Raw genomic sequence first — 26088 nt, 5'->3', positions numbered from 1 at the left:
CGACGGATCTGCATTTGACGTCTTCTGTAGGCGGAACTGCGAACAGCTCTTGGGGTCTGTCAGTATGGCGAAGAGACTCCAGCTGGCCCTGGGCAGCCTGGGAGGCCCCTCGCCGCACTGGGTAGCTGCCACCGTCCTCCCACCAGGTCTGAGCCACGCAGCCTCCTGGGAAAAGCCCTCCGACTCCCCCAGGTTCACCCAGTGCCCTCCCCTGGGGCTCCCGTGCCCTCTGTGTACTCCATCACCAGCCCCCACGTCTGAGCCACTGGGGGTCACTAGTGTCCCCACAAGCGCCTCCCAGAGTGGGTCATCTGGCCAGTGCCGGGACCGGTGGTTTCCAAGCCCTTAATTTCTGGCCTGTGGCTCTCAGCCCTTCTCCCCTTCCTGTTTGAATTCTATACCGGGGGGCTGTGCCGCCCAAGCCACGGCTGCTAGGGGGCCCCCAGGGAGATCCAGAGCACGGGCCCTGGGCCTCTGGGTGGGAAAGACTCAGGGAGGGTGGGCCCACACGGCCTGCTCTGACCCTCCCCACGACTCAGCCGGATCTCCACTCCCACGTGCTGCCTGCTCCCCCACCCCGACCCCTCCTCCCCCGTGCCCCCAGGCCCTCACTGCGCACGCTGCTCCTTGGCCAGGCCGAGGTTGCTGCAGTCCAGAGCCCGGCGCAGGTCTCGCTGCTGGTGCTGCTGCCACCGCTCCCTGAGCAGAGCAGCGCACGCCGTCTGTACCCTCCGACGGTCCCAGTCCATGTCTCGCTGCCGCTCTTCCTCCTGAAGCCTCTGGAGGGAGGAGAGGTGACTCACCACCACCCGTCCCCAGACCCGGAAGAGATCCAGGGGATCATCAGGAGAATCGGCCTCTCATCTTACAGCTAGGGAAACTGAGGCTCGGGCGGTGGGGGGGCAGGTGGGTGAGCAACATCATGCGGGAAATCAGAGGAGACCACCCCCACCTGCCATCATTCCGGGCGGCCCAGGCGCTTCCCACACTTGGAAGGTGTCAGCCGGCCCTCTGAGGCCTGCAGGGACAGCAGCGGCCAGCCCAGGGCTCCGAGGGCAGGGCCTCCCACCCCGGATGCCACCAGTGGGGCGTGCCGCCGAACACTGGGATCACCCGGTCGCTTCTAGAACATACGGAAGCAACAGCCCCACCCGACAATGGGCTCACGATCTTGGGGGTGAATTTCTGCATCTCAGTTCATTCCCCATTGCCTTCCAGACCCCTCTATAAAAACCACTGAGCCTTCGAAGAGGCAACTGGATGAATGCAGAGGGAAGGGGCCACTCCCCGAAACCTGAGTAGTTTTATCAGCCATCCTGAGTATAAATTACTTTGTCAGCTCACCCTTCTACAGGCAAAAGGAAGCAAAAGCAGGTGGGGCCGGGTCTGAGGATGAGTACGCCTCCTTCCATTCCATGGGTTTCAGGGAAGGGTTCCCGGCCACCCGATGAGCAGGGCTAGAGTGTCCAGTGGCCCCGCAGTCCTGGGTCAACAGACCACCAGGCACAGACGGGCTGGCAGAGGCCCCGGCCCCCCACCCAGGGACTAAGCCGAGGCTAGCGCCTGGTTTTGTCACCTACAGGGTGAGTCATTTTGCCTGTCTAAACCTCAGTTTCCTTTCCTGTAAAATGAGGCTGCTCACAGCTGCCCTGAGTCATGACACAAGATGCTTTCATGAAGAATAGAGAATGCCATGGGGACATACTTGCCCCGGACTCAGAGACAGGCAACCTAACTATTCTTTGCATGATCTCCGTTTTTCAAACGGTCTCCCTACGTGAAAGAGGCAGCAGGAGGGAAGGGCACCGGGGGGGCATACAAGGGTGCAGGGCAGGGGAGTATTTATGAGTGGTGAGACATATTGTAGGTGTTTTTCCCCTTTGTGTTTTTCTGTCTTCATTTTCGACAAAGATGCTGCTGCTTTCCGGACAGATGGTCAACCTTCCCTGCCAGATAGTTGAGCTGAATCGCAAGAGAGAAGGACAGAGCAGGGCCTTGCAAGGGGGACCAACATTCCCTGCATCTGATGCCAACTTCGGAGCTCTTCCCACATTGGGCTACTTCCCTGCCTCAGCCTTGGCTGCCCCCCACTCCCGCTCCCACACACTTGACCTTCTGGGCCTGGAGGAGACCAGGCAGGGGAGATGTCCCACCTGCTCCTCATTCCCTGAGCCAGGCTGCTGCCCCTCCCCTTATACTCGCCTGACCGAGGTACCTGCCGTCCCACCCGAGGTGGTCATCTGCTGACCCTGGGGCAGCCCCGCCCACCCTGCAGGCCTGAGAACTTTCCTTTCCCTGGCTTCTCAGCCAGTCCCTCTCCTCTCCAAAGACCTAGGGCCAACCCGTCAGCTGTCACCCCCTGGGCACAGCCTACCAGTGACCCTCGAACTCCAACAGGCATCAGAACCCCTGGGGGGGGGCTTTCCTAGCCACAGACTCTGGGCCCCGCTCCAGGGATTCTGGTTCAGGAGGCTGGGGCGGGGCCTGAGAATCTGCATTTCTCCCAAGTTCCTAGGCAATGCTGATGCTGCTGGTCCAGAGACCCCACTTTGAGGACTTCTGCCCCCACCTTGTCATTACCAAGAATGCCAGCCTCCCTAGGGTCACCATCTTCAAGGGTCCTAATCTCCACCATTCTGATCTGCCTCTTCCACCCACTCTCCAGTCCCCTGATTTCAACAGTTATTCCATCCCTCACCCCATGCCGGGCCCTCCTACCCACTGACCGCACACTTCCTAGTCCCGGCACTCTTTGCGTCTTCATGTCCCTCCTTGCTCAGCCCAACGTCCATGGCTGACACCCCCTGGCAGACACCCTTGGTGCCCTTGAAACTCTCACTTGGTCAGACTTGCGAGCAGGCCCTGAGCATGGACCCCTTACAGCTGAGCGTGGCCAGGGCACCTGACCACGCTCACTGGGGATACTTCAAGTTCATGACCTTCAGCCTCCAGGGGGCCCCCGGCTCTGCCTGGCCATCCTGCCCTCTTCCCCTAGGCCGTTGCCTTCCGGCTCTCCTAGATGACCATTGGCACCCCATTCTCCATCCCCAAACCCCCAAATGGACCCCCTCCCCCTCAGCTGCTGGCCTCCCTTCCTGTTTCTCCAGGAAATAGGGGCTCCACATGCTGCCCCGCCAACACGCCCCACGCCCACGGCCAAGGATGATCAGCCTGGGCTCCCCGAGCATCAGCTACTGTTGCCAGGGCCTTGTGCGTCTGCCACCCGGGCCACGGGCTCCCGCAGGTCCCTGCTGGTGTCAACGTCCCCCTCTCTACTGTGTTGTCTTCGTGGAATGACAAGTACGCTGTTACTTCTATAATCAGAAAGCCAAAACCTTCTCTTGACCCCGTGTCCCCACCGGCTACCACCCCCTTTCCCTGCACCCTTTAGAGCAAAACACTTTGCAAGGGCTGTCTGCACCTGTGGTCTCCACTTCCTTCCTGCCTGTGACCTTCTGTCTCCCCCGCCCCTCCTCCAAGGATGCTCCAGAGGGAGGCGCCAGGGACTGCCACCTGGATCCAGCATTCAGCCAGCAGCCCAGTGGCACTGTCTGACCCAGGGGCTCCCCTGCTGGGCCCCTCCTCCCTCCCTGGCTTCCCTTCTCCAGCCCCTTCACTCTCCCTAAACAATGGTGGGGGTGCGGGCTGTCCCATGACTCGGTCCTCAGACCCCTTCTGTCTTCACTCACCTTAGCCAGGTTCACTGCCTTAAACACTGTCTGTGTGGCCATATCTCTCTGCCTCTGTCTCCAGCCCGGACCTCGTTCTGAACTCCAGCTGCTGGCTTTACTGGGACGTCATGGCAGAAAATATTACTTGTCTTCCGGTAGCCATTTTTTCTTTCTTCCTTAATAAAACAACTGCCAGCACCTTACGGCCTGGAATAAACACTACATTTCCTAATCTTCTTTACACTTTGGGGCAACCCTGTGACTAAGTGTTATCCAAGGGAATTTAAGTGGAAGTGTCCCATGAAACTTTTGAGAAGTGTCCTTAAAGTGTTCTTCCTCATTCCTTCTTCCTGCTAGATGGTATATGTGCTGCCAAAGCGAGCACTCTTCCTGCTAGGTGGAATATGCATGTGATGGCTGGAGCTCAAGCAGCCAGCTTGCACTAGGAAGTGGGAGCCAGGTGCCAAGGATGGCAAAACATTAGTCAATGACCATGGAGTTGCCATACCAGCCCTGGACTATCTTCCTAAGGATTTGGTCTCCATGCAAGAGACAAGTTCTATTTTATTTAAGATGCTGTTAGTCAGGGTTTTCTGCCATGATCAGGCACAGAATCCTAACAGATATAGATGTCTAATAGGCACTGCACACATAACATACCCAAAGTTGCACTTGTGACTTCTACTCCACCTACCAACCTGCTCCTCCCATAATCATCCTATCTCAGTAAATGCCAACTCCATCCTTCTCACTGCTCAAGCCAGAAGGCGTGGAGTAATCCTTACCTCCTCTGGGTCTCATATGCCACACCCAACCCTTCAACCAATCCTGTCTTCTCTACTTTCAGAATAGATCCAGAATCTGACCATTTCTCAGCACCCTCGCTGCCAGTGCCCTGGACCCAGCCAGCACCATCTCTCACCTTGACCACTGCAACAGCCTCCCCAGTGATCCCTCTCCCCACCCCCACCCCAATGCAGTCCTTCCTCAACACAGCTGCGAGAGGGATCCTGCGAAATGTAAGTCAGAGCGTGTCACTCCTCTGCTCAAAACCCTCCAGAGCTTCCCATCAGTCACAGAAAAAGGCAAGTCTTCCCCGTGGACTGCCAGGACCTTGACCTTCCACCACCCAGACCTCCTCCTGTCCTTGTCCTCACTCCACCTCCAGCCACCTGGCTCCTCACTCTTCCCTAAACAGGTTGAGCTGGTCCTGCCTCAAGGCCTTTGCCCTTGAATCTCACCCTGCCTGGTGGTCGTTCCCCAGATATTTGCGTGGCTCACTCCCTCCCCTTCTTCAAGTCTTTGTTCCAACATCACTTCCTAGTCTCCTGGTGACCCCCCTCAAGCCCCAAATCCTCCATCCCCTTGGCCCAGCCTTACGTCCACCCAAGCACATCACTCATGTGTGGGGTTATTTGACTCTCGTCTCCCCGTGCCCCCGACCCAGAACAGAAACTCCTTGAGGGCTTCCTCTAGGGACGAGTATGGCAGCAGCTATAACCCGATGCTGGAGGAAGGCAGCAGGAGGGTGGCCCAGGGCTACGTGTGCAGGCTCTGTGAGGAGGGGAGGGGGTGGGTACCAGCTTCTCCTGGACTTGCTGCCTCTGAACCAGGCGGATCTGCTCCAGCTGCTCCTGGGTCATGCCCTTCCAGCGGTCGGGAACCACGCGGTGGGGCCCAAAGGAGCTGGCTGCCTGGTGTGGGTTCTCCGAGAGCAGGTCCCCACGCAGCAGGTTGGAGATCTCAGCCAGGTTGTCTTCTTGTTCCTGTTTTTTCTCTCGAATTTTCCTTTCCAGTGACTCGGTGGCCTGCACGTGGGAAGACATTAAGGAAGATGCCCTGAGTGACCCCATGGGGATTGAGGCACAGGTGAGCACATCTCGCTGGGAGCCCTTGACTTGGAAGAGTTTGCTAACGTGCACATGGGACAGGTGGGGTGGGGGCAGAAGACTCGTCAGGCATGGATGTGGGGAGGCCCTTGGACCCAGGCTGCCTTGATGACAATGGGCATGTGGGCTGGGCTGAGGGAATCCCCACCTGCTGGCTGTGTGTGTAAGAACTGCAGGTGTTTGCACTAATTTGCCAAAGCCGGGAGCCGTCTCCTCAGGTTAGGCCACCATCTCCCATTGGCTTGGCCTCACTCACCTCAGGGCAAGGCTCTGTGCCCCTCCCAATGGCCCCGGTCACCCCGGGATTGCTATAGGCCACAAAGAAGCCCCAACAGAGTGATTCACAACAGTGGTGACTTCTTTTTTTTTTTTTTTTAAGATTTATTTATTATTTTAGAGAGAGAGCATGCGTGCACAAGCAGGAGGCAGAGGAGAGAGAGAATTTCATGCAGACTCCCCACTGAGTATGGAGCCCAATGTGGGGCTTGATCCCAGGAGCCTGAGATCATGACCCGAGCCGAAATCAAGAGTTGGACACTCAACCGACTGAGCTGCCCAGGCGCACCAAGACTGAGATTTGGGAAGTGTTTCCCACCCACGCCAGCATGAGTTAGCCCACTCCTGACTGGCATAGGTGGGTGTCATCATCATCCCCACTCGGCAGATGACAAAACTGAGGCACTTGGTTGGCTTTTTCAGGGTGGCAGACAAGAGCCTGGTCTTGTCCCTGCCCAGCTGGGCCCCAGGGCCTGCCCCTAACCCTGACACCACAACACACGTCTAACAAAAGGAGCAGGCCTCACCTCCCCGAGGGAGACTCTCCAATGTGTGCCTCCTCTGCTGAGTTGGACTGACCCGCTTCGGATTTGCTCCTGAGGACCATTACCTAGACCTTTGTATTAATATTCCAGGCTAATGGACAAAGCCTGTTTCCAGTCAGGAACTGAGCTGCAGAAGCCACAGGGGGCTTTCCCCCGAACAGGGGGCATTTTCCATGGTGTCGCCTCGTGGTGTGCACGTGAGGAGTTGGGGGAGCCGAGAGTGCCAGCACATTGTAGGTACTCACTAAAAATGTCACTGAATGGGGGTGCCTGGGTGGCTCAGTCGTTGGGCGTCTGCCTTCGGCTCAGATCATGGTCCCAGGGTCCTGGGATCGAGCCCCGCATCGGGCTCTCCGCTCCGCGGGAAGCCTGCTTCTCCCTTTCCTACTCCCCCTGTTTGTGTTTCCTCTCTCACTGTGTCTCTCTCTCTCTGTCAAATAAATAAATAAAATCTTTAAAAAAAAAAGTCACTGAATGAATAAATACATCAACTAGTGCAGCAACATGGTTTCCAGAAAACAACAAAAACAGTCCCCAGCAAGAGGGCTAATAAATAACCTGTTGAGAGAACTGAGCGAGTAAAGAATGGATGAGCAGTCACAGTACACTGAGAATCAAGAGCCCCATCCGCCAGGAATTCTCTGCAGGGCTGGGAGCAAATGACCTCTCCTCTTAGGCGTTGTCTGCAAAATGAAGGGCAAGGACCAGGTGATGTCTAGGATTTCCTGCAGGCTGCTGGTTGTGACCTGGGCTCCAGGGGCCTTGGTCTGTCCCTGGGCTCCGCCCCCCCAAGCAGTGCGCCCTCCTCAGACCTCCACAACCCCTCCCCTTGCTGCCCCACTGAAAACCAACATTCTCTCTGGTCTCTGGTCCGGCCTCTCCAGGATTCTTGGATGACATAAATGTCCCACCAGTAGGACATTTTTGAGCTTGTGTCTCCAATATCTTTAGTTCACAATGCGATACTATTAGATCATACAAACAGCATGTACTTCATAACACACACACACACACACACACACACACACTAACACGGGGATTAAAAATGATGAGGTTAAAAATAAATACTGGAGGCAGGATTCTCCTATTCCCTTCCCACTCTCTGGTGCATCATCCGCTCACCCTACTTCACAGACCATAGTTCTGGTCAACCAGCTCGTGGGCTAAATGAATCGGGGGTGGCCCCCATCCCATCCAGGAAGTATAATCACTTTTGAAAAGAAAATCGGGGGGGGGGCATCTAATTAACAAAAGGAATAGAGAACAGGGAATGGCCAGGTGAGGAGGAGTGTTTGGAAGGAGGCCCTACAGAGTTTAGAGAGGAGGGAGGTGTCAGGAGGCGCCAGGAGTTTGTGTTAATCATCACCATAATAATTGCTCCTGTTAATGAGCACCCATGGACCTGTTCTCAGTAAGGACCAGAGCTCTGAGAGGTGATAGAGAGGAAGTGAAACCACAAGTTGTCAGAGCAGCGCTAGGTAGCATCTGTTTAGGTAGATGTCATAGTCCTCGGTATTGGAGAAGGCTCTGAGGTTTAGAGGGTCAACTGAGGCCCCACCCCCACACCCCAGGCTCACATGACTAGTTTTGTTGAATTTCACACCCCGATTCAGAGCTCAGGAGCAGGGACTGGGTCCATTCATCTCTGTAACTGGGCAGTCCTGGCAGGGCTCTGTCGGGGTGTGGTGTGAGCCGGTGAAGGGCTGAGCTGGGCACAGGAGGCTGGGGCACCCCCGGGGAAGTGGCCCTGTGCGTGTCCTCACCCCCGAGACGGAGCCTGGGGTGTACCTGGCTCTTGTTGAATTCTTTCACAGCTGTGCACACTGCCTTTCTGGTGGCGCTTTCCAGATTCTGTAAATGCTTGGCTCTTTCATCAAACTGCAGCCTTGTCTTCAAGTAGAGGTCCTCTGAAAAGGAAGCAAAACGCAGTCAAACCTTGCGTGCCCACTCCAAGCTCCTTCCCAGGCACGCAGAGCATCTCTTCTTACCCTGCCCTCATCCACAGAGCAGGGGATTCAGGTAAAGCTCTTGGGTGTGGGCACGGGGTGTTAGCATTACCACCGGGGATTGCTGATGTTGGCTGTGGTCCTGGGCCGGGGCACTGATCAGTCATCCTCACAATGGGCAAGGGAGCTCTGCCAGGGGGAGCCGAGGATTTTATTCCATACGTAATGGGAAGCCACTGGAGGGTTTTAAGCTGGAATGGAGGGAGTGGGGGTGACACTGTCCAGCTTGACACTGTTTAAAAAGTAGCGCTCTGACTGCTATGTTGAGAATAGACTGAGGGGACAAGAAAGAAAATTAAGGACAATTAGAAAGCCCTCGGCATGGTCCCTCCAGGTGAAAAAAAAGGTGGTGGCTTGGATCACCATGGTGACAGCAGGGATGGGAGAAATGGACAGTTCCAAATACACACAGGAGGTAGAAGGATGGGAGTTGAGGGTGGCCTGGAGACAAGAGTGGTTCAAGGAGGACTCCCAGGTTTGCGGTTTGACTAGGGATGGAGGTGTCATTCACTGGAGGGAGGAGCAGAGCCAGAGAGAAATTCAGGGTTACTTTCCAGAATGTTTTGAGGTGCCTGGGGATATGTCCAGGGGGCAGTTCAAGGAGCAAGACCAATGCTGAGATAAAAGCTCTCAGCCAGACATGGAAACCTGGGAAGTGGGTGAGATTTTTTTAAAGGCTTATGAATGCATTTTTCAACAGGTATCTATGTGCCAAGAATTAAAGATCGAGCAGTGAAAAAAACAGACTAAATCTCCTGCCTTCATTGAGCTTGGGATAGGTTACTAGGGAGAGGGATGACAAATACATAACCATACAGTATGTCAGTAATCAGTGCTATGGAGAAGTGGATAAGAGAGTGTGGGGATGGGGGAGGGTACAGGGTTGCCATTTAAAATAGTGGTCGGGGGAGACCTCTCTGATAAGATGGCATTTCAGCAAAGACCTGTAGAAGGATAAGGGGCAGGATATGCAGATATATAGGGAAATGTTTCCAGGCAGAGGAAACAGTTGGTGCAAAGGCCCTGAGGCAGAAGTGAGTCTGACACACTTAACATTCTAAGTGAGGAAGCCAAGGTGGCAAGGGTGGGATGAATGAAAGGCAGTGTGGGAGGAGATCAGTCCAGACTGTGAAAACCTTGTTGGTCCTTGAAATGAATCTGTTTTTTATTCTGAGTGAAATGAGAAGCTATTGGAAGGTTTTGAGCAAAAGATCTAGCTTAATTTTTTGCAGGTTCATTCTGGTCACTGGATTGAGAAGAGATTACAGAGGGACAAGGGCAGAAGCAGGGAGACCACTTAGAGGCTATTGCAATAATCCCACAGAGTGATGTTGATAGCTTGGTCCAGGATGGTCATGGTGGAGCTGGAGGGAGGTAGTTGCAGTTTGAGATGATTTGCTGCTGGACTGGATGTGGCATTTGAGAGAAAGGAAGGAATCAAGATGCTTGGGGTTGGGGCCTGAGCAACTCGAACAGTGGAGTTCCCATTGACAGAGGTGGAAGGTCAGCTTTGGGGGGAAGGTCAGTGAGTCTTGTATTGCCTTGGATAATTTATTAGACACCTAAGAGCAGATAGACATCAGGAGGTGACTGGATGTATGCATCTGAATTCAGGGAAGAGTCCAGGCTGGAGATGTAAATATGGGGAATGATGGCCTATGGGTGGTATTTAAACCCATTAGACAAGCTAAGATCACCAAGAGAACAAGCGTGGTTGAGAGAGGAGAGGTGCAGAGGGCCCCAGTGAGCAACAACATCTGGAGGTTTGGAAGGAGAGGAGAAAACAGCAAAGGGCCTGGGGAGGAGCATGGGACTGAGGGTGTGTCCTGGAAGCCAGTCGAAGGAGTATTCCCAGGAGGCGGAGGTAATCCACGATGGCACAGGATGCAGATGAAGGAGAGGTCTGAAAACCGAGCTTGGGTGGGGCAGCGTGGAGGTCCTGGTGACAGTGGCCAGGCAGGTTCGGGGCAGGACGAGGGCAGAAGTCTGGTGGGGGTGGGCCATATGGGGAGACATCACTCCTGGAGAGCAGAGTGAGAAGAGAGGAGAAGAGAGGAGAAGAGGAGAGGAGAGGAGAGGAGAGGAGAGGAGAGGAGAGGAGAGAGGAGAGGAGAAGAGAAGAGAAGAGAAGAGAAGAGAAGAGAAGAGAAGAGAAGAGAAGAGAAGAGAAGAGAAGAGGGGAGGGGTGCTGGGAGGAGGACGAGCTGCCCAGGGAGGCTGCAGGGAAACCACCAGAGAGGCAAGGCTGGGGTTGGGGGAGTTGGGAGCGTGTGAGGGGGCCTCACTCCCTGTCACAGCTCCTGTTTGGTCTTCACCAAAGCACTTCTGTGTCCTGTCACCCCGCCAGCACGTGCACGAGAGCCGTGACACTGTCCTCTCCATTACAGCGTCTTCCTGGCACGAGAAGTCGCCAGAGATCAGAAGCTGCTGGGAGTCCCCACGCAGAGGCCCTGGTAAAGCAGAAATGCTGGCCACCGGAGTGCCAGCAGGATGTGCTGGCCTTGCAGCGCCCTCCAGGAGAGAGGCTGTTTCCTGCTGTGGAGGCTCTGTCAGAGAGGATCCCTGGGCCCAGAGGGTCCTGGTGAGGACATGTGACCAGGGTGCCCTCGGCCACACCCCTCAGACCCTGTAGGGACATCTAGCACAGCCCTGAGACAACCCGGCTGCACCCGTGTATTCTCCAATGTCTTCCCAGCAGACTGTGAGCACCCCAAGGGCAGGGTGCATTCCAAGGTACTGTGCACCCCAGCACCCCGCGGGAGCCCGGGTTCAGAGTGCAAGCTCAGAGCCGGTCCCCTGCACAACTGACATGTGACTGAAGACATTCAAATCCTAGAATGTAGGCTGACTCTGGCCAACACAGCACATTAGTAGGACTTAAGAGACAAAAATGAAGCGGGGGAAAAGACCAGGGGGCCGATCTGTTGAAGAAAGTACTGAGACCAGTTTGTCCTTCTTGTTGCATTACCTGCACATCTCTGGTGGGCGCGGGCTTTCTCCCACTCCCTCTGCTGTTGCAAGGACCATTCCCTGTTTTGTTCCTCCTGGAATTTCTTCCTCTCGCACAAGTTTAAATCCTCTCCCATGAATCTCTGCATTCCTGATACTGTATTCCGAATATCATTATCCGACTGCCTAGCTGGAAGATCTTTCCTAAGCGCTAAGGGGTCTGATAGGTCAAATTCACGGCGCGTTTCTGGCCTCTGGAAGTGCTGCTGGAAGTCACTGATGGCTTTACAGAGGCTTCTCTTATCTCGCCTTTCCCGGCCTTCCAATATGCATGTGATTTTGTCATTTTGCCTCATTTCAGCAGCTGGAAGAAATAGAGCATATCTGTAAGATTAAGGTTCGGAGAAAAAATAAATTTGAATCCGCTTTAAAAAATAATTTTTAGTGATTCTAAAGTAATATAAGCCTCTGAAAAGGTAACACAGCCATCAAAGAATTAGTATTCTGAATATGTAAAGAGTCCCTACAAATCAGTTTAAAAAAACCAAACAGGGACGCCTGGGTGGCGCAGTTGGTTAAGCAACTGACTCTTGATTTCAGCTCAGGTCGTGACTGATCACGATGCAAGTCAGGCTCTGTGCTCCATGTGAAGCCTGTTTAAGGTTCTCCCTCTCCCTCTGCCCCTCCCCCTCCTCATGCATGCACTCTCTCAAAACAAAACAAAACAACCCACCAAACAACCAAAGCAAAAAGTAGGCCAAGAATAGGATCAGGCAAATCACTATAAAGAAACCTGAATGATCAAAAGGCTTCTGAAAAGATGACTGGCCTTACAAGATGGGAACCATCTGATAAATTGGCAAAATATTTAAAATGCTAATAATAGCATATATTAGTAAGGACATTAGTAAGGGTAGTAAGGAAACAAGATTTCTCATTCACTGCTTGGGAGAGTGCAACTTGGTACACTTATAACTTTGGAAAGCAATTTGCCAATAAATATCCCATAAAATTGAAAACATGCACACCAATGACCTACCATTTCTACTTCTAGGTATCTCTCACCTACGTACACTAGGGACATAATACATGGATAGTCATTGCAGCATTGTTTGGAAAAAATCTAAATCAGCCATCGGGAGGGGAATGAATAAAGAAATTGTGGTTAATTCATATAACAAAATATCATAAGATAATTAAAAAGAACATTCTACATGTAGATCACTGATTAATTTTTTTTAAGATTTTATTTATTTATTTGTCAGAGAGAGAGAGAGCACAAGCAGGGGAAGCAACAGGCAGAGGGAGAAGCAGACTCCCTGCCAAGCAAGGAGCCCAACTCGGCACTCAATCCCAGGACCTGGAGATCATGACTTGAGGCAAAGGCAGATGCTTAACCGACTGAGCCATCCAGGCATCCCTAATTTTATTTTTTTTTTTAAGATTTTATTTATTTGAGAGAGAGAGACTGTGCAAGTGGGGGGGGGAGGGGCAGAGGGAGAGGAAGAGAAGCAGACTCCCTGTTGAGCAAGGAGCCAAAATCAAGAGTCGGTCACTGAACTGACTGAGCCACCCAGGCACCCCATGACTGATTAATTTTAAAAATATGTTGAATAAAAAAAGTTGCAAAAGGATCCATTCGATGTATTTATGTAAGATTTAGGTGAAATTTTAAAACACCCACACAAAATTGTATCTTAAAACACACACAAAAATTTTTATATCATCATGAATATGTATATAAATAGTACAATATTACAAGAAACATGCATGGAAATGATGTATCTGTCTGAGGAGGGAGGAGGAGGGACGATGAGGTGGGGGAGAGCTCTATCTATCTATAACTATACATACACATATGTAGGGTTTATATATACTTATGTATACATTTAAACATTTATACATTTTTAGATATACATTATAGCATTTATATATCTATAGCCATAGATACACATACATACATACATATATAGAATTTAATTCTCAAAAAGAATTCTTAAAATAAGATATCTAAAGCCAGTTTGGCAAAATATTAACATCTAATGGGGTAGTAGGTATGTATGTCCTGTCCTATTGTTCTTGTAAGTTTGAATTATTTTTAAACATAACATAAAAAGGTGAACTGTTCAGAAACTAGAGAAGAAAATAAACTTCATTCATATTCTATCATTCCAACATCACCACTGCTTACATTTTGGTATATTTTCTTTCTGTCTTTTTCTAAGCTTATTTTTTTAAAATATATTTTAACATTTAGTTGATAGCCCATGGTATATACAATTTTGCATCTGCTTTTTTCTATTTAAAAAAAATCCTTATAGGGGCGCCTGGGTGGCTCAGTCAGTTGAGCGTCTGACTCTTGATTTGGGCTCAGGTCATGATCTCAGGGTCATGAGACTGAACCCCCAGTTGGGCTCCACACTGGGTGTGGAGTCTGCTTGAGATTCTCTCCCTCTGCCCCTTCTTTTAAAAAATTTAAAAATCCTATGGTGCTTTGAAAAAGATAAGCTGGAATTGTTGCACCTGATGTGGGAAAATGAATTCTATTTGAAATTTTTATCTCAGGGCTGCCAAGCTATCATATCTAGCTCCGAGTCAGCACAGGGGTGTGAGTTGGGATTGTGTGTGTGTCATTTAGTGCAAGCAGTTGTCCCCAGGAGAGGGTCTGGAACTTTTGGGCAGAGAATGGTGTGTGTTTAGGGTTTTTCATAACCAGTTTTCAAAGAAAACTAATAAAATGTACATTTACCCTCAAAATATATTGCCTACAACCCACATAGAATTCAATATCTGTTTTCCCTTTAAGAGAGAAAGAATCAACACATTAAGTTACTTAAACACAAGCAACTATGAAATCTTAAAAGGAGGAGGAGTGTGAAAATGACAAGTTTTACATATTTGAAGACATGAGGACTGGGTCAAGAGGTACACAGCCCTAAACTGCTAGGGAGGCTTCAGGAAATGCTCACCAAAAGTTTCATGTCTAGCTTTTTCAGTTGCTTCTTTTATCTTCTGGTCATGAACCTGAACATCCCAGGCTTCTGTGTCTCCCTAGGAATGGAAAAAAAGGGGAGACAAGTTACAGCCAGATAATTTTAGTCCATCGATGACAATCCTACTTATCTTTTTTAAGCCTTGTTCCACTGTTGTCTTAGGTACACTTCAGGTCTTCTCATACCTGGATGCCTTTGCTTGTAGTTGGTTCTTCAGCCTGTCCCCAGAGCTTCCTTCTCCCTTTCTCTTAGTCAATAGATATCTTCAGAACACAGCTTAGGCAACACCTCTGGGAAGCCCTCTCTGATTTCCTTTCCTGGCCCCAGTCTGTGCTCCTCTGACACCCTGTGCTCCCCTCCCTCACAGCACTGATTCCACTGCACGTTAATGTGGCCATTTTAGTGCTTGCCTCTCCTCTCCTCCATGGGTCATGAACTCTGCAAGGTCAGGCAGGGTTTGCCATATTCCCCATTTCCTGGCACCAGCTCAGGCTTGCCACAAAAGAGGAACGCCACCGGCATTTGTCAGATGGATAGACTGGAAGGAGTCCCTGGCAGTGTAGAAAATCTGGCTCAGAGAAAGGAGACCCACGCTCAGGTCTCTGTTGAGCCACTCAGGGCAGGCAAGCCCCCTCCCTACCTGCTGCAGGGCTCCATTTGCCTGCCCCGCAGGTGAGAGGGTGCAGTATCGGGTCTGCGAAGGTCTTGCCCGTCGTCAGTAGTCAATACAACGAACTGGTCTTCCCCAGCACACCTCGTGCTGTCTGCCGCTGTGCCTGCATCAGCGGTTTCACTGCAGGGGTTCGCCTCCGCTGTCCCGCCGCCCGCCTCCCTCGCCACCCCCCTGCACACGCCCTCCCGGTCCGGGGACCTCACCCCGATGATCCTGTTCCTGGCGTTGAAGATCCGTTTCTGCCTGCACAACTCGTTATGCCTCCTCTTGCCCAGAGCCAAGTACTGCTCCAGGTCCCTGGGCTGAGCTAGCTCCATGGCTGGAAGTTGAGAAGAAACCCTAAGGGGTTTTTAAGGCATGCGAGATGAAAAAGGAAAAAGACAAAAATAAAACTAGCTGTAGCCCAAGCGAGGATGGTTCCCCTGCAATACGCGCTGGCTTCGCAAGCTTTTTGTCGGGCTTTCTGCGACCTGGCCAAAGGCGCGGAGACCGGTTTCCTCGGAGACGTAAACAGACCGGTTGCTTAGGAACGGCGCGGCGCCCGCTGGGTTCTCGCTCTCCTCTCGCGAGACGCCGCGAAGCCCTTCCCGCGCTTTTCCTGCCGGCGTGTGAGGAAGCGGTTTGAGGCGCCGAGGCCGCAGCCATGGGCCACCTGGAGCTGTTGCTCGTGGAGAACTTTAAGTCGTGGCGGGGCCGCCAAGTCATCGGCCCTTTCAGGAGGTTCACCTGCATCATTGGCCCCAATGGCTCCGGTAACTGGGACCCCGAAAGCCTCTGCCCGCCCGGCTCGTCCAGGCCGCATTTTGCCAAAGGGGACGTGAGGGAGGCCTCGCGTGCGGGGCTGAGGCGGTTGCTGCCCGCGGGCCTCCGCCAGCCTCACTCCAACCCCACGCCCCCCGACCCGCCCTCCGCCGCCGGGCCTGGCCCCTCCCCCTCTCCTCGGGGCCCCGACCCTCAGCCTCGGCCCTCGCCGCCGGGTGCCCAGTATCGTCCTCCGGCCCCCGGCCCACTCTCCGCCGCCTGACCCCAACCCTCTGCCCCCAGCCCCCGGCCCTCCGCAGCCCGCACCCCAGACCCTGACCCCCCTCCCCCCGACCCTCCGGCACCTGGAGCCCGACTCTCCACCCTCTGCCCGCGCCGCCAGCTGCCCATGCTCGTTCTCCGCTGCCCAGAGCCCGCCCCTCGTCCTCCGCCCCCCGTCCCCAGTCCTTTACCGCCCGACCGTCACCCTCGGCCACCCGGCCCTCAGCCTCGCCGCCGGGTGCCTACCCTTGTCCTTTGCCCAGCCCGCAGGCGCCCACCTTCGCCCACTGACCCTCGACCTCCAGCGCCTGGCCCCCGGCCTTCCAGGGCCCAGACCGAGACCCCGACCCTCGGCCTCCGCCCCCAGCCCTCCGGCACCCGGCGCTTGGGCCAGGTGCCTACCCTCCCCCTCTGCCGCCGGCCCCTCACCTTCAGCTGCCCAGCCCCCCGCCGCCAGGTGCCCACCCACGTCCTCTGCCCAGCCCCCGGCCCTCTGGCGCCTGGACCCTGACCTTGGCTCCCCGCCCCCCTGTACTCAGCCCGCCACCGCCAGGTGCCCACCTTGCCCTCTGCTGCTGGGCCACGACCCTCCACCTCCACACCCAACCCCAGGTTTGACCAGGACCCTCCCCTCCTTTGCTCTCTGGCTTCCAGTGCTTTGGGAGTTTCTTCTCCAGCCCTGAGCCCTAGTCACCTCTTGTCACGAGCATGGTTGACATAATTATAAAGCCGGTTCGGGAGTCCAAACTCAATGACAGTTCACCACGGGTTTGACTTGGCTGCTTACACAAGCAAAGCCCAAGACAAGTCACGAAAAACAAGATAGAGCCGGAGGTAGGAAGTTAACCTACCCACCCTGAAGTTAGTCTGTGAGTTCCTGGTTGAGATACGGCCTCAGTCAGGGTCAGTGCTGGGCACTTACTGCTTATTATGTTCAAGCAGTGAAGGATCTCTGTTCCTTTGGAAGGTCAGTCTTTTTTAAGCCTTGGTCACTGAACTGACTGAGCCACCCAGGCTCCGCCTTCCCCCTCTGCCTTTTTAAAGTGGTCAGACACAGAGGGGCCAGTGTCTGAGAAGTCTGACACTGCTGCAAAAATCCTTTTTTTAAAGGGATTTAATCAGTCTTAGGCCTTTGCAGACCTCCTTTGTTTCTGCTGGTCATCAGTTCTGAGTGTGTCATGAGCTGGTGCTGGTCTAGGTAACATCTGGTCTTAGCTGCAATGCTCTTACCTGCTACCTCATTGCTTGAGACAGGCCCCTGCTTGACAGGGGTGACTCCGTCTTGCTACACCTTTCCTCTCCACCCCCTTCCTTTTCTCATCCAAAGATTAAATGAGAGAGCTGAAGGAAATAATTGGTTTTAAGGAGACTTAACAACTGTTTGGATTCAAGGAACCTTCTACACAGGAATTTTGTAATAGTAACGGCATTCATGGAGCTTTTACCAAGTTTCTGGCATCCCTATTTCAGTGCTCATAAGTGGGTGTTATCCCATTTTGTAGTATAGGCAACTGAGGTTCAGAGGGGTCAGATGACTCTCCAAGGTCACCCAGGAAGTGGCAGAGCCTGGACTTGAGTTCAGGCCTGGCCAGGCTCCCTACTGCACTGTGGTAAGATCCATAGATGTAATGACCCCAGCAGGTAGAGGGTCTAAAATGATAGTTACTTGGAGATTTTTCCTAACTCAAATCTTCTTTGTGGCGCTCTCAGGCCAGACTGATTCTGTTGTCAAAAAGACATTGAAAAAAGTAAGGGTAAGTATACAATGAGTATATCCACTCATTTATCAGGTTAGTAGGCCCACCAGCAGTTGATTTTCACTTTTTAACTGGTGATTATGTGAAGAGTTGCTCAATTATATTTTGTACTTCCAACAGTGTAATATTTTGAATGAGTATTTGGGTAAAGTCTTATACTGCAGTCAGCCTAAATTACTTGCCCACTGCCGTTCAAGATCCGGATAAAGTGGCGTTTTGACCTTTTTTAAACTAGTGCCAAACGTAAGTTTCAAAATAATCTTACTTCTTTTCTTAATTCAACAATACATATCGTGGTTAACAATATATCTTAAGGTTATCGTGAAAATGCCTTTACAACTTCCTCTTGTCCCACATGCCCTGGAAGCTCCATTCCCCTCCTGAGAATCACTGGTAACCCAGAGATTTTACTTAGAACCATGCAAAGCCAGTCATGGATTATTTCAGCATTACCTTTAATATCATCTCTCCACAACAACAATTTCTGGTTTACTTACTGCTGAATTTTGCATGGGCTATTCACATTCTCCTTCTATACGATGGCCAAAACTCAGTATAATACTAATCCATGACTAATTTAATAGGTGTTATTCATTTATATTCATTTGAATACTTGTTCATAAATCATCTTTTTAAAAATCTTACAGAATTACCCATTTAGGTAGATTTTATTAAACCAATTGATAATTTTCTGTTATACTCACTTTCTCTTAAACTTCAATTTAGCTAGTTGTCATTCTTTTTGTAATAATTTCTTATTGTTACCACCTGTCAAAATTTGACATGTTCTCATTTGTTTTTAGTAAATCTAATGTTGGTTTTTTTGTAGGTAGTGGGAAAATTTCATCTTTAATCTTAACCTTGATGTTTTCCACTCAAATTTAGCAAATAGTTTTTGTGTATATATAGTATTAGAAGCAGAAGAAGATACGTATAATAAGACAGCTTCTGCTCCCGAGGCATTGGGAGTATAAGAAAATGACACACTTATTGAAATAGAAGTCCCGATGACACTGTTTATGGAACTTTAAGCAAGGAAAATTCTAGATCTGATTTAGGGAGGTATGGACAGGAAGAGGTAAAGATAAGGAAAGGTTTTCTAGAGGACTTACCATTTGAGCTGGCCCGAAGAGTAAAGAATATTTTTCTAGAGATTTGTGAGTCTATTTGTGGGACAGTTAGTAGCCCAAATTGTCAAGAATGTAGTGCATGTGTAGGGGAGCAGCGGTGTATAATGTTGGAATCCTAGGGTAAGTACTTGCCAGGGTGATATATTTAACTTTATGGAAAAAATAGACTTTGAAGCAGGGACTATTTAGCAGGGAAGTTCCATAAGTGTGCCTGAGTCTAAGGCTATCCTCTCCACTTGTGATTTACATCCTGCTCCCTCCTCAGTTCTTTGCTTCTGTGATTATCATTCTCTTTTGGATTGTATCTTCCTCCCTTACTGGATAATTTTCATTAGCAATAATACATGCCTTATTATCACTCTTATGACATAGAGGATGGATAGTTATATGAAAAGAAAGTATAGTACAATGTTAATTGTAGAATTTAGTGGTAAATATATGGGTGTTTACTATGAAATTTTCAACTTTCTTATGTGTTTGAAAATTTTATAATGAAATGCTTGGGGAAAAGCCCTTTAACTTCACTGTCTTTTTAGGCTGTTGCCCCATTTTATCAGTACAATAAAACTCTGAACCATCCTCAGTGCTCTTGATTCAGTTTTCAGTCCCAAGCTCCACTGAAATAACACTTACCTAGGTCACCTTTGACCTACATCTTGTAAGAGTCAGTGGCCAATTTCCTTCCTCATCCTGTTTGACTTATCAGTGCTATTTCATTCGTTTAAAAATAATGGAATGCCTAGTATGTGCCATGCACTGTTCTCATCAGTAAACAGATAAAAATTCCTTCCCATATAGAACTTACGTTCAAGTGCACAGAGACAGACAGCAAAATATGAGAAGTATATAGAATATTAAAGTGTTAAGTATTAAGAAGAAAAATAGAAACGGGAGGGGAATCAGAAATGCTGGGGTTGTTTTTAAAGAAGTTGGTCAAGGGAAGGTCTTGCTGTCTAGGTTGCATGGCAGGTCACATTTCATCTCTCCCTTGAGCCTCTTTGCTCTTCTGACTTTATATCCAACTAGGTTTTCTCCTGTTTCACTGGCAAGCCTTCAGTTATTGGCTGCTTCTCCCCTGGGTCTCTTAAACACTGGAGTCCTCCTACCCCCTGGAAATATATCCTCTGTCTGTGTCTACCCTATGTTCTTTTCCTAGGTGATCTGATTCAGTCCCATAGCTTCAAATACCATCCTTATGCTGCTGACTTACAAAATTATATATCTAGGGCTATAATATTCAGCATTTTTTTTTTGCTATTTATAGTAGACATGTGAAATAATCAGGGGTGCCTGGCTGGCTCCGTTGAGTTCAAGCCCCATTTTGGGCATAGAGATTACTTAAAAATAAAATCTTAAAAAAAATACTATAATCAGAAAGAATAGTAAATTTCCTCTCCCCTACTTCGCCCAAACTTGTTTCTTCCAAGGTCTTACCTACTCAGTAAGGGGCACCATTTACTCATTCATTCAGACCAGATACCTAGAGTAATTCTTTATTCCTCCTTCTATACCCCCCATCCCTCATCTAATCTTCTATAAATCCTAATAACTCTACCTCTGAAATACATCCTGAATCCAGTTGTTTCTTGCCACTTTTCACTGCTATCAGTCAAAGCTGCTAGAGCTCTCATTTGGACTATTGCTATAACTTCCTAACATGTCCCTCGGCTTTCTTTCTTGTCTCATTGCAATTCATTCTCACAGCGTCAGATTGAGCAGTTAAAAAAACAAACTAAAAAAGTAAATCTATAAATCTGAGCACTGCCCAGCTTAAAACTCTCCAGTGGCTTTCCCCTACACTTGGAATAAAATCCAGTATTTCTTACCATGATCCACAAAACCCTTTATAATCTGGCCCCTGTGTATTTCTCTTCTCTAATATTCTCTTCCCCCATATTTACTATGCTCTAGTCAGAAATGCTTTTTTTTTTTTTTTTTTTTTTTTGCCTTCCTTACATAGACCAATCTTATTTCTGTTTCAGGGTCTTAGCATTTGCTGTTCCTTGGACTTCAGATTGCTTTTCTCCCAGAGTTCCAAGTTCCATATGGCTGCCAACTAAATGAATTCTCCTTCATCCTTATAAATTCTCCCTGTCACACCCAGAACATTACCAATCTGAGCCAATTCTACCACCTTAATAATCTTGTCCTCTTCCCTCTATTCCCACTACTATCACTGTTTCAGGCTCTCATCATTTCTTCCTTGGATTAATGTAGTAATCTTTTAGCTGAGTTCCCAACCTTTGGTCTTACCCTACTTTAATCCATGTGCCACACTATTATATCAGTAATCTTCATCTGTTCCCACAAGAAAAAAGATCCATTTTATTTCTTTTTTTTTTTTAAGATTTTATTTATTTATTTATTTATTTGAGAGAGAAAGAGCATGAGAGGGGGGAGGGTCAGAGGGAGAAGCAAACTCCCTGCTGAGCAGGGAGCCCGATGTGGGACTTGATCCTGGGACTCCAGGATCATGACCTGAGACGAAGGCAGTCGTCCAACCAACTGAGCCACCCAGGCGCCCCCATTTTATTTCTTGATAGATGAGGAAAAGGCATTTGAAAAAATGCAATACCTAAAAGGTTGATGGGTTCAAACTAAACGTTTTTGATTAGACTCCATCATAGGTGATGTTGTATACTTCACACTGTATTACATCACATAATATCTATTTGTTTTACCACTAGTGGTGCTAAGATTGACCCCTGGATTAGAGTGGTGACAGTGATAACTCCACTGTACAATTAGTTTTTCCCTTCTAACTAGTCTAGTGTTCTAGTGTTACTAGTGTTACTTTGACATTAGACAAATGTTCCTTATCCACCATTTACCCAAATGTTTTTTTAAATTTTATTAAGTTTTTAACTTTAATTCCAATATAGTTAACATACAGTGTTATATTAGTTCCAGGTATACAATATAGTGATTGAACAATTCTATACATTACTCAGTGCTCAGCATGATAAGTGTACTCTTTAATCCCCATCGTCTATTTCACCCTTCCCCCCACCATCTTCCGTCTGGTGACCATCAGTTTGTTCTCTATACTTAAGTATCTGTTTCTTTTTCTTTTTCTTTTTTTTTGATCTGTTTCTTGGTTTGCCTCTCTCTTTTTTCCCTTTTGTTTTGTTTCTTAAATTCCACATGAGTGAAATCATGGTATTTGTCTTTCTCTGACTGAATGACTTCGCTTAGCATTATATTCTCTAGCTCCATCCATGATGTTGCAAATGGCAAGATTTCATTCTTTTTTAATGACTAATACTGCACTGTATATACATACCCCATCTTCTTTATCCATTCATCAGTTGATGGACACTTAGGCTGCTTCCGTATCTTTGCTATTGTAAATAATGCTGCTATAAACTTCGGGGTACCTGTATCCTTTTGAATTAGTGTTTTTGTATTCTTTGGGTGAATACCCAGTAGCGTGATTACTGGATCACAGGTTAGTTCTATTTTTAACTTTCTGAGGAACCTCCATACTGTTTTCCACAGTGGCTGCACCAGTTTGCATTCCCACCAACAGTGCACGAGGGTTCCTTTTTCTCCTCATCCTCACCAACACTTGTTATTTCTTGTATTTTTGATCTTAGCCGTTGTGGCAGGTGTGAGGTGATAGCTCATTATAGTTTTGATTTGCATTTCCCTGATGATGAGTGATGTGGAGCATCTTTTCATGTGTCTGTTGGCCATCTGTGTGTCTTCTTTGGAGAAATATCTGTTCATGTTGTCTGCCCATTTTTTAATTGGATTATTTGCTTTTTGGGTGTTGAGTTCTATAACTTCTTTATTTTAGAAACTAATCCTTTATTGCATATGTCATTTGCAAATATCTTCTATTCAGTAGGTTGTCTTTTAGTTTTGTTGATTATTTTCTTTGCCATGCAGAAGCTTTTTATTTTGATGTAGTCCCAATGGTTTATTTTTGCTTTTATTTCCCTTGCTTCAGGGAACCTATCTAGAAAAATATTGTTACAGCCAATGTCAAAGAAATTACTGCATTTGCTATCCAAATTTTTTTTTTTTTTAAGATTTTATTTATTTGTTTGACAGAGAGAGAGACACAGCGAGAGAGGGAACACAAGCAGGGGCAGCGGGAGAGGGAGAAACAGGCTTCCCGCGGAGCAGAGAGCCTGATGTGGGGCTCGATCCCAGGACCCCGGGATCATGACCTGAGCCGAAGGCAGTCGCTTAATCACTGAGCCACCAGGCGCCCCTAAATGACCATTTCTTAATTATCTTTCAGTATCCCTTTTTGCAAATGCAAGCAAATATATATGTATTGTTATTTCTAGCCCCTCAGTTCTTTATGCCAAAGTTTATATTTAGTTTTTTACAATATATGCTGTTACAAACTCTTTTTTTCACTTATTACATCCTCTTCTGTCATCTTTCTGCTGTGTAATTCTCCCATTGGGTGGCTATTACACAGTTACTTCAAGTATTCCTTTAATTTCTAGACACTTGAGTTGTTTCTGATCTTTTTCTGTTAGAAAAAACCTATAATGAATTGCATAACTATGTATTTTCCATTGTATAGTTGTACACATATATCAGGGAGGTAGATTTCTGGAAGTGGAATTGCTGGCTCAAAAGATGAATGGATTTAGATAAAGGATTAGTATCCAAAATATATAAAGAAGTTATAGAACTCAACACCCAAAAAGCAAATAATCCAATTGAAAAATGGGCAGACAACATGAACAGATATTTCTCCAAAGAAGACACACAGATGGCCAACAGACACATGAAAAGATGCTCCGCATCACTCATCATCAGGGAAATGCAAATCAAAACTATAATGAGCTATCACCTCACACCTGCCACAACGGCTAAGATCAAAAACACAAGAAATAACAAGTGTTGGTGAGGATGTGGAGAAAAAGGAACCCTCGTGCACTGTTGGTGGGAATGCAAACTGGTGCAGCCACTGTGGAAAACAGTATGGAGGTTCCTCAGAAAGTTAAAAATAGAACTAACCTGTGATCCAGTAATCACACTACTGGGTATTTACCCAAAGAATACAAAAACACTAATTCAAAAGGATACAGGCACTCCCTCTGCCTTTCCCTCCCCTCTTGCCCCTCCCCCCACTCCTGCATGTTCTCTCTCTCAAATAAATAAATAAAAATCTTAAAAAAAATAAAAATAAAAGGCTCAGGCCTTCTGTATAACTTTTCTGTACCACCAACTCCCACCAATTGTAAATATTCTAGCAACCTTATTGTCTGTGGGAATATCTTGGATATAGTTAGCCATTTTTAAAAGTATGTGATAGTTAATATTCATAAAATGAGAATAACTGAAATTCAGAGATGATTTGCCATAGTATAATATTTAATAATGGAAGAGAGTTGGGGTTTAGATCCCCTTATTTAGATCCTTAAATTTAGGCCACTTAATACTCTACCCTAGCTGCATAGAAGAAACCAGTGATCTACATAAAATTGTTCAGTCACATGCATCTTAAATATAGACGAGGCAGTACTATTGAAACGTGTATTGGCTATATTTCTCTTCCATTGGTGGCCTGGTTTATTTGACTCTGGGTAAGGTTTTTTATTATTAAGAAGGAATAACTTTTTCCTCTCTCTTTTCTTTCCCAGGAAAATCTAATGTAATGGATGCACTTAGTTTTGTAATGGGAGAGAAAATAGCTAATTTAAGAGTGAAAAATATTCAAGAACTCATTCATGGAGCACATATTGGAAGACCTGTCTCTTCTTCTGCAAGTGTGAAAATTGTGTATGTGGAGGAAAGTGGAGAAGAGAAAACATTTACAAGGATTATCCGAGGTATTTTTTTGGTAGATAATTGCTTATGAGTCATTTGATTTTTCAAAAGTTAAATCAGATCATCTGTTTTTTTCTTTTTTTGAAGGGTGTGATTTGTTATTCCACTGGCATAGTAAACTAGAGATTTGGGGTTTTTTTCCTGTCTTAGATGGCAAATCTCAGAAGCAAGTAATAGAACCTGTTTGATCCCCCACTAAGAGTTTTCTTTAAGCAGATGGATTTGTTCACATTTCCTTGCTGTCAAATAGCATTTTTCTACCTGGTTATTAGGTTAAAATGAAGGAGGTTCTCTTGGAATGTGTATCTAGTTTTCTTAGTGATGAACTGATTATATGTATATTTTTGGTTTGCACTGAAAGTTTTTCTACCACCAAATAGCAACTTGAATGAAATATTTGAATTTTATTTTGTAATTATTCAGGAAACAGGGATTTCATGAATAAACCCATTTCCTGAATAAGCAAGATTGAGAGTTGTTTACGTGTATCTTTTCTATATGCTCAGAGTTTATAGAGCCTCCATAAAATAGGCATGTCTTGGTTTTGTTTTTTTGTTTTTGGTATTTCATTCTGGTGCGCTAGAACATGGTCTTAATGTTCTAATGTATAAATACTGTCTTATTAATTTTTCCCAGATTCAGTCACTGATAATTCTGGAAATACTTATACCTTAGTGTGTAACTTAAGTATTTCACCACATTACCACATAGATGCCTTTATTGGTGAGTTTTCTCACTTCCTTTGGGTTTTTATTCAGAAGTCTCTGTTACAGTAAAGATTCCCTAGCGTGCTCTATTTATCTAATAAATCATCATAATTTATGTTTTCCCATCTTTATTGAGGTATAATTGACAGGTAAAAATTGCATGTATCTAGTGGCTCCTGACTGGCCTAGTCAGAAGAGCATGTGACTCTTGATCTTGGGGTCATGGGTTTGAGCCCCACCTTGGGCCTAGAACTTACTTTAAAAAAAAAAAAAAGAAAGAAATGCTAATTAAAAAATTGCATGTATTTAAGGTATACATTGTGAAGTAACCACCACAATCAAGCTAATTAAATGTGTATCACCTTACATGGTTACTGTTTTCTTTGCATGTGCATGTGTGTGTATTTTTGTGGTGAGAATACCTAAGATCTACCCTCATCGCAAATTTGAAGTATATAATACAGTATTGTTAACAGTAGTCACATTGCTATACATTAGATCTCCAGAACATACCATCTTGCATAACAGAAACTTAGTAACCCTTGACCAACATCTCCCCGTTTTTTTCTCCTCCTGGTCTCTGGCATCCACCATTCTATTCTCTGCTTCTCTGAGTTTAACTATTTTAGATTCCGCATGTATGTGAGATCATGCAGTATTTCTGGACTCTCTG

The 26088-nt window shown here is 47.7% G+C and overlaps 2 protein-coding genes across 3 annotated transcripts in view; one reads left to right on the top strand and one right to left on the bottom strand.

Moving 5' to 3' along the window:
- Positions 1-6: 6 nt before the first annotated feature.
- On the bottom strand, positions 7-15703 carry RIBC2 (RIB43A domain with coiled-coils 2). 2 transcript variants are annotated; one of them, XM_081822642.1, is made up of 6 exons: positions 15206-15703; positions 14306-14387; positions 11356-11700; positions 8170-8288; positions 5252-5479; positions 7-779 (listed from the first exon to the last, which is right to left on the bottom strand). In XM_081822642.1, the coding sequence occupies exons 1-6, from the start codon at positions 15317-15319 to the stop codon at positions 609-611; spliced, it is 1059 nt and encodes a 352-aa protein (XP_081678768.1). In that variant the 5' UTR covers positions 15320-15703; the 3' UTR covers positions 7-608. The 2 variants fall into 2 exon arrangements, with proteins under 2 accessions (XP_081678768.1, XP_081678769.1); XM_081822643.1 differs by lacking the exons at positions 14306-14387; positions 15206-15703 and adding an exon at positions 12376-12464.
- Positions 15427-26088, top strand: part of SMC1B (structural maintenance of chromosomes 1B) — a 63621-nt gene continuing 52959 nt past the window's right edge. The window contains exons 1-2 of the mRNA XM_081822644.1: positions 15427-15754; positions 24522-24710. Of these exons, the coding sequence (XP_081678770.1) occupies positions 15646-15754; positions 24522-24710 (298 nt within the window). The 5' untranslated portion in view covers positions 15427-15645. The remainder of the gene's footprint in view (positions 15755-24521; positions 24711-26088) is intronic.

This window comes from Leptonychotes weddellii, chromosome 5 (genome assembly GCF_054177405.1).
Source record: "Leptonychotes weddellii isolate Sample4059 chromosome 5, ASM5417740v2, whole genome shotgun sequence".
NCBI lineage: Eukaryota > Metazoa > Chordata > Mammalia > Carnivora > Phocidae > Leptonychotes > Leptonychotes weddellii.
This window is presented reverse-complemented; position numbering and strand designations above follow the sequence as displayed.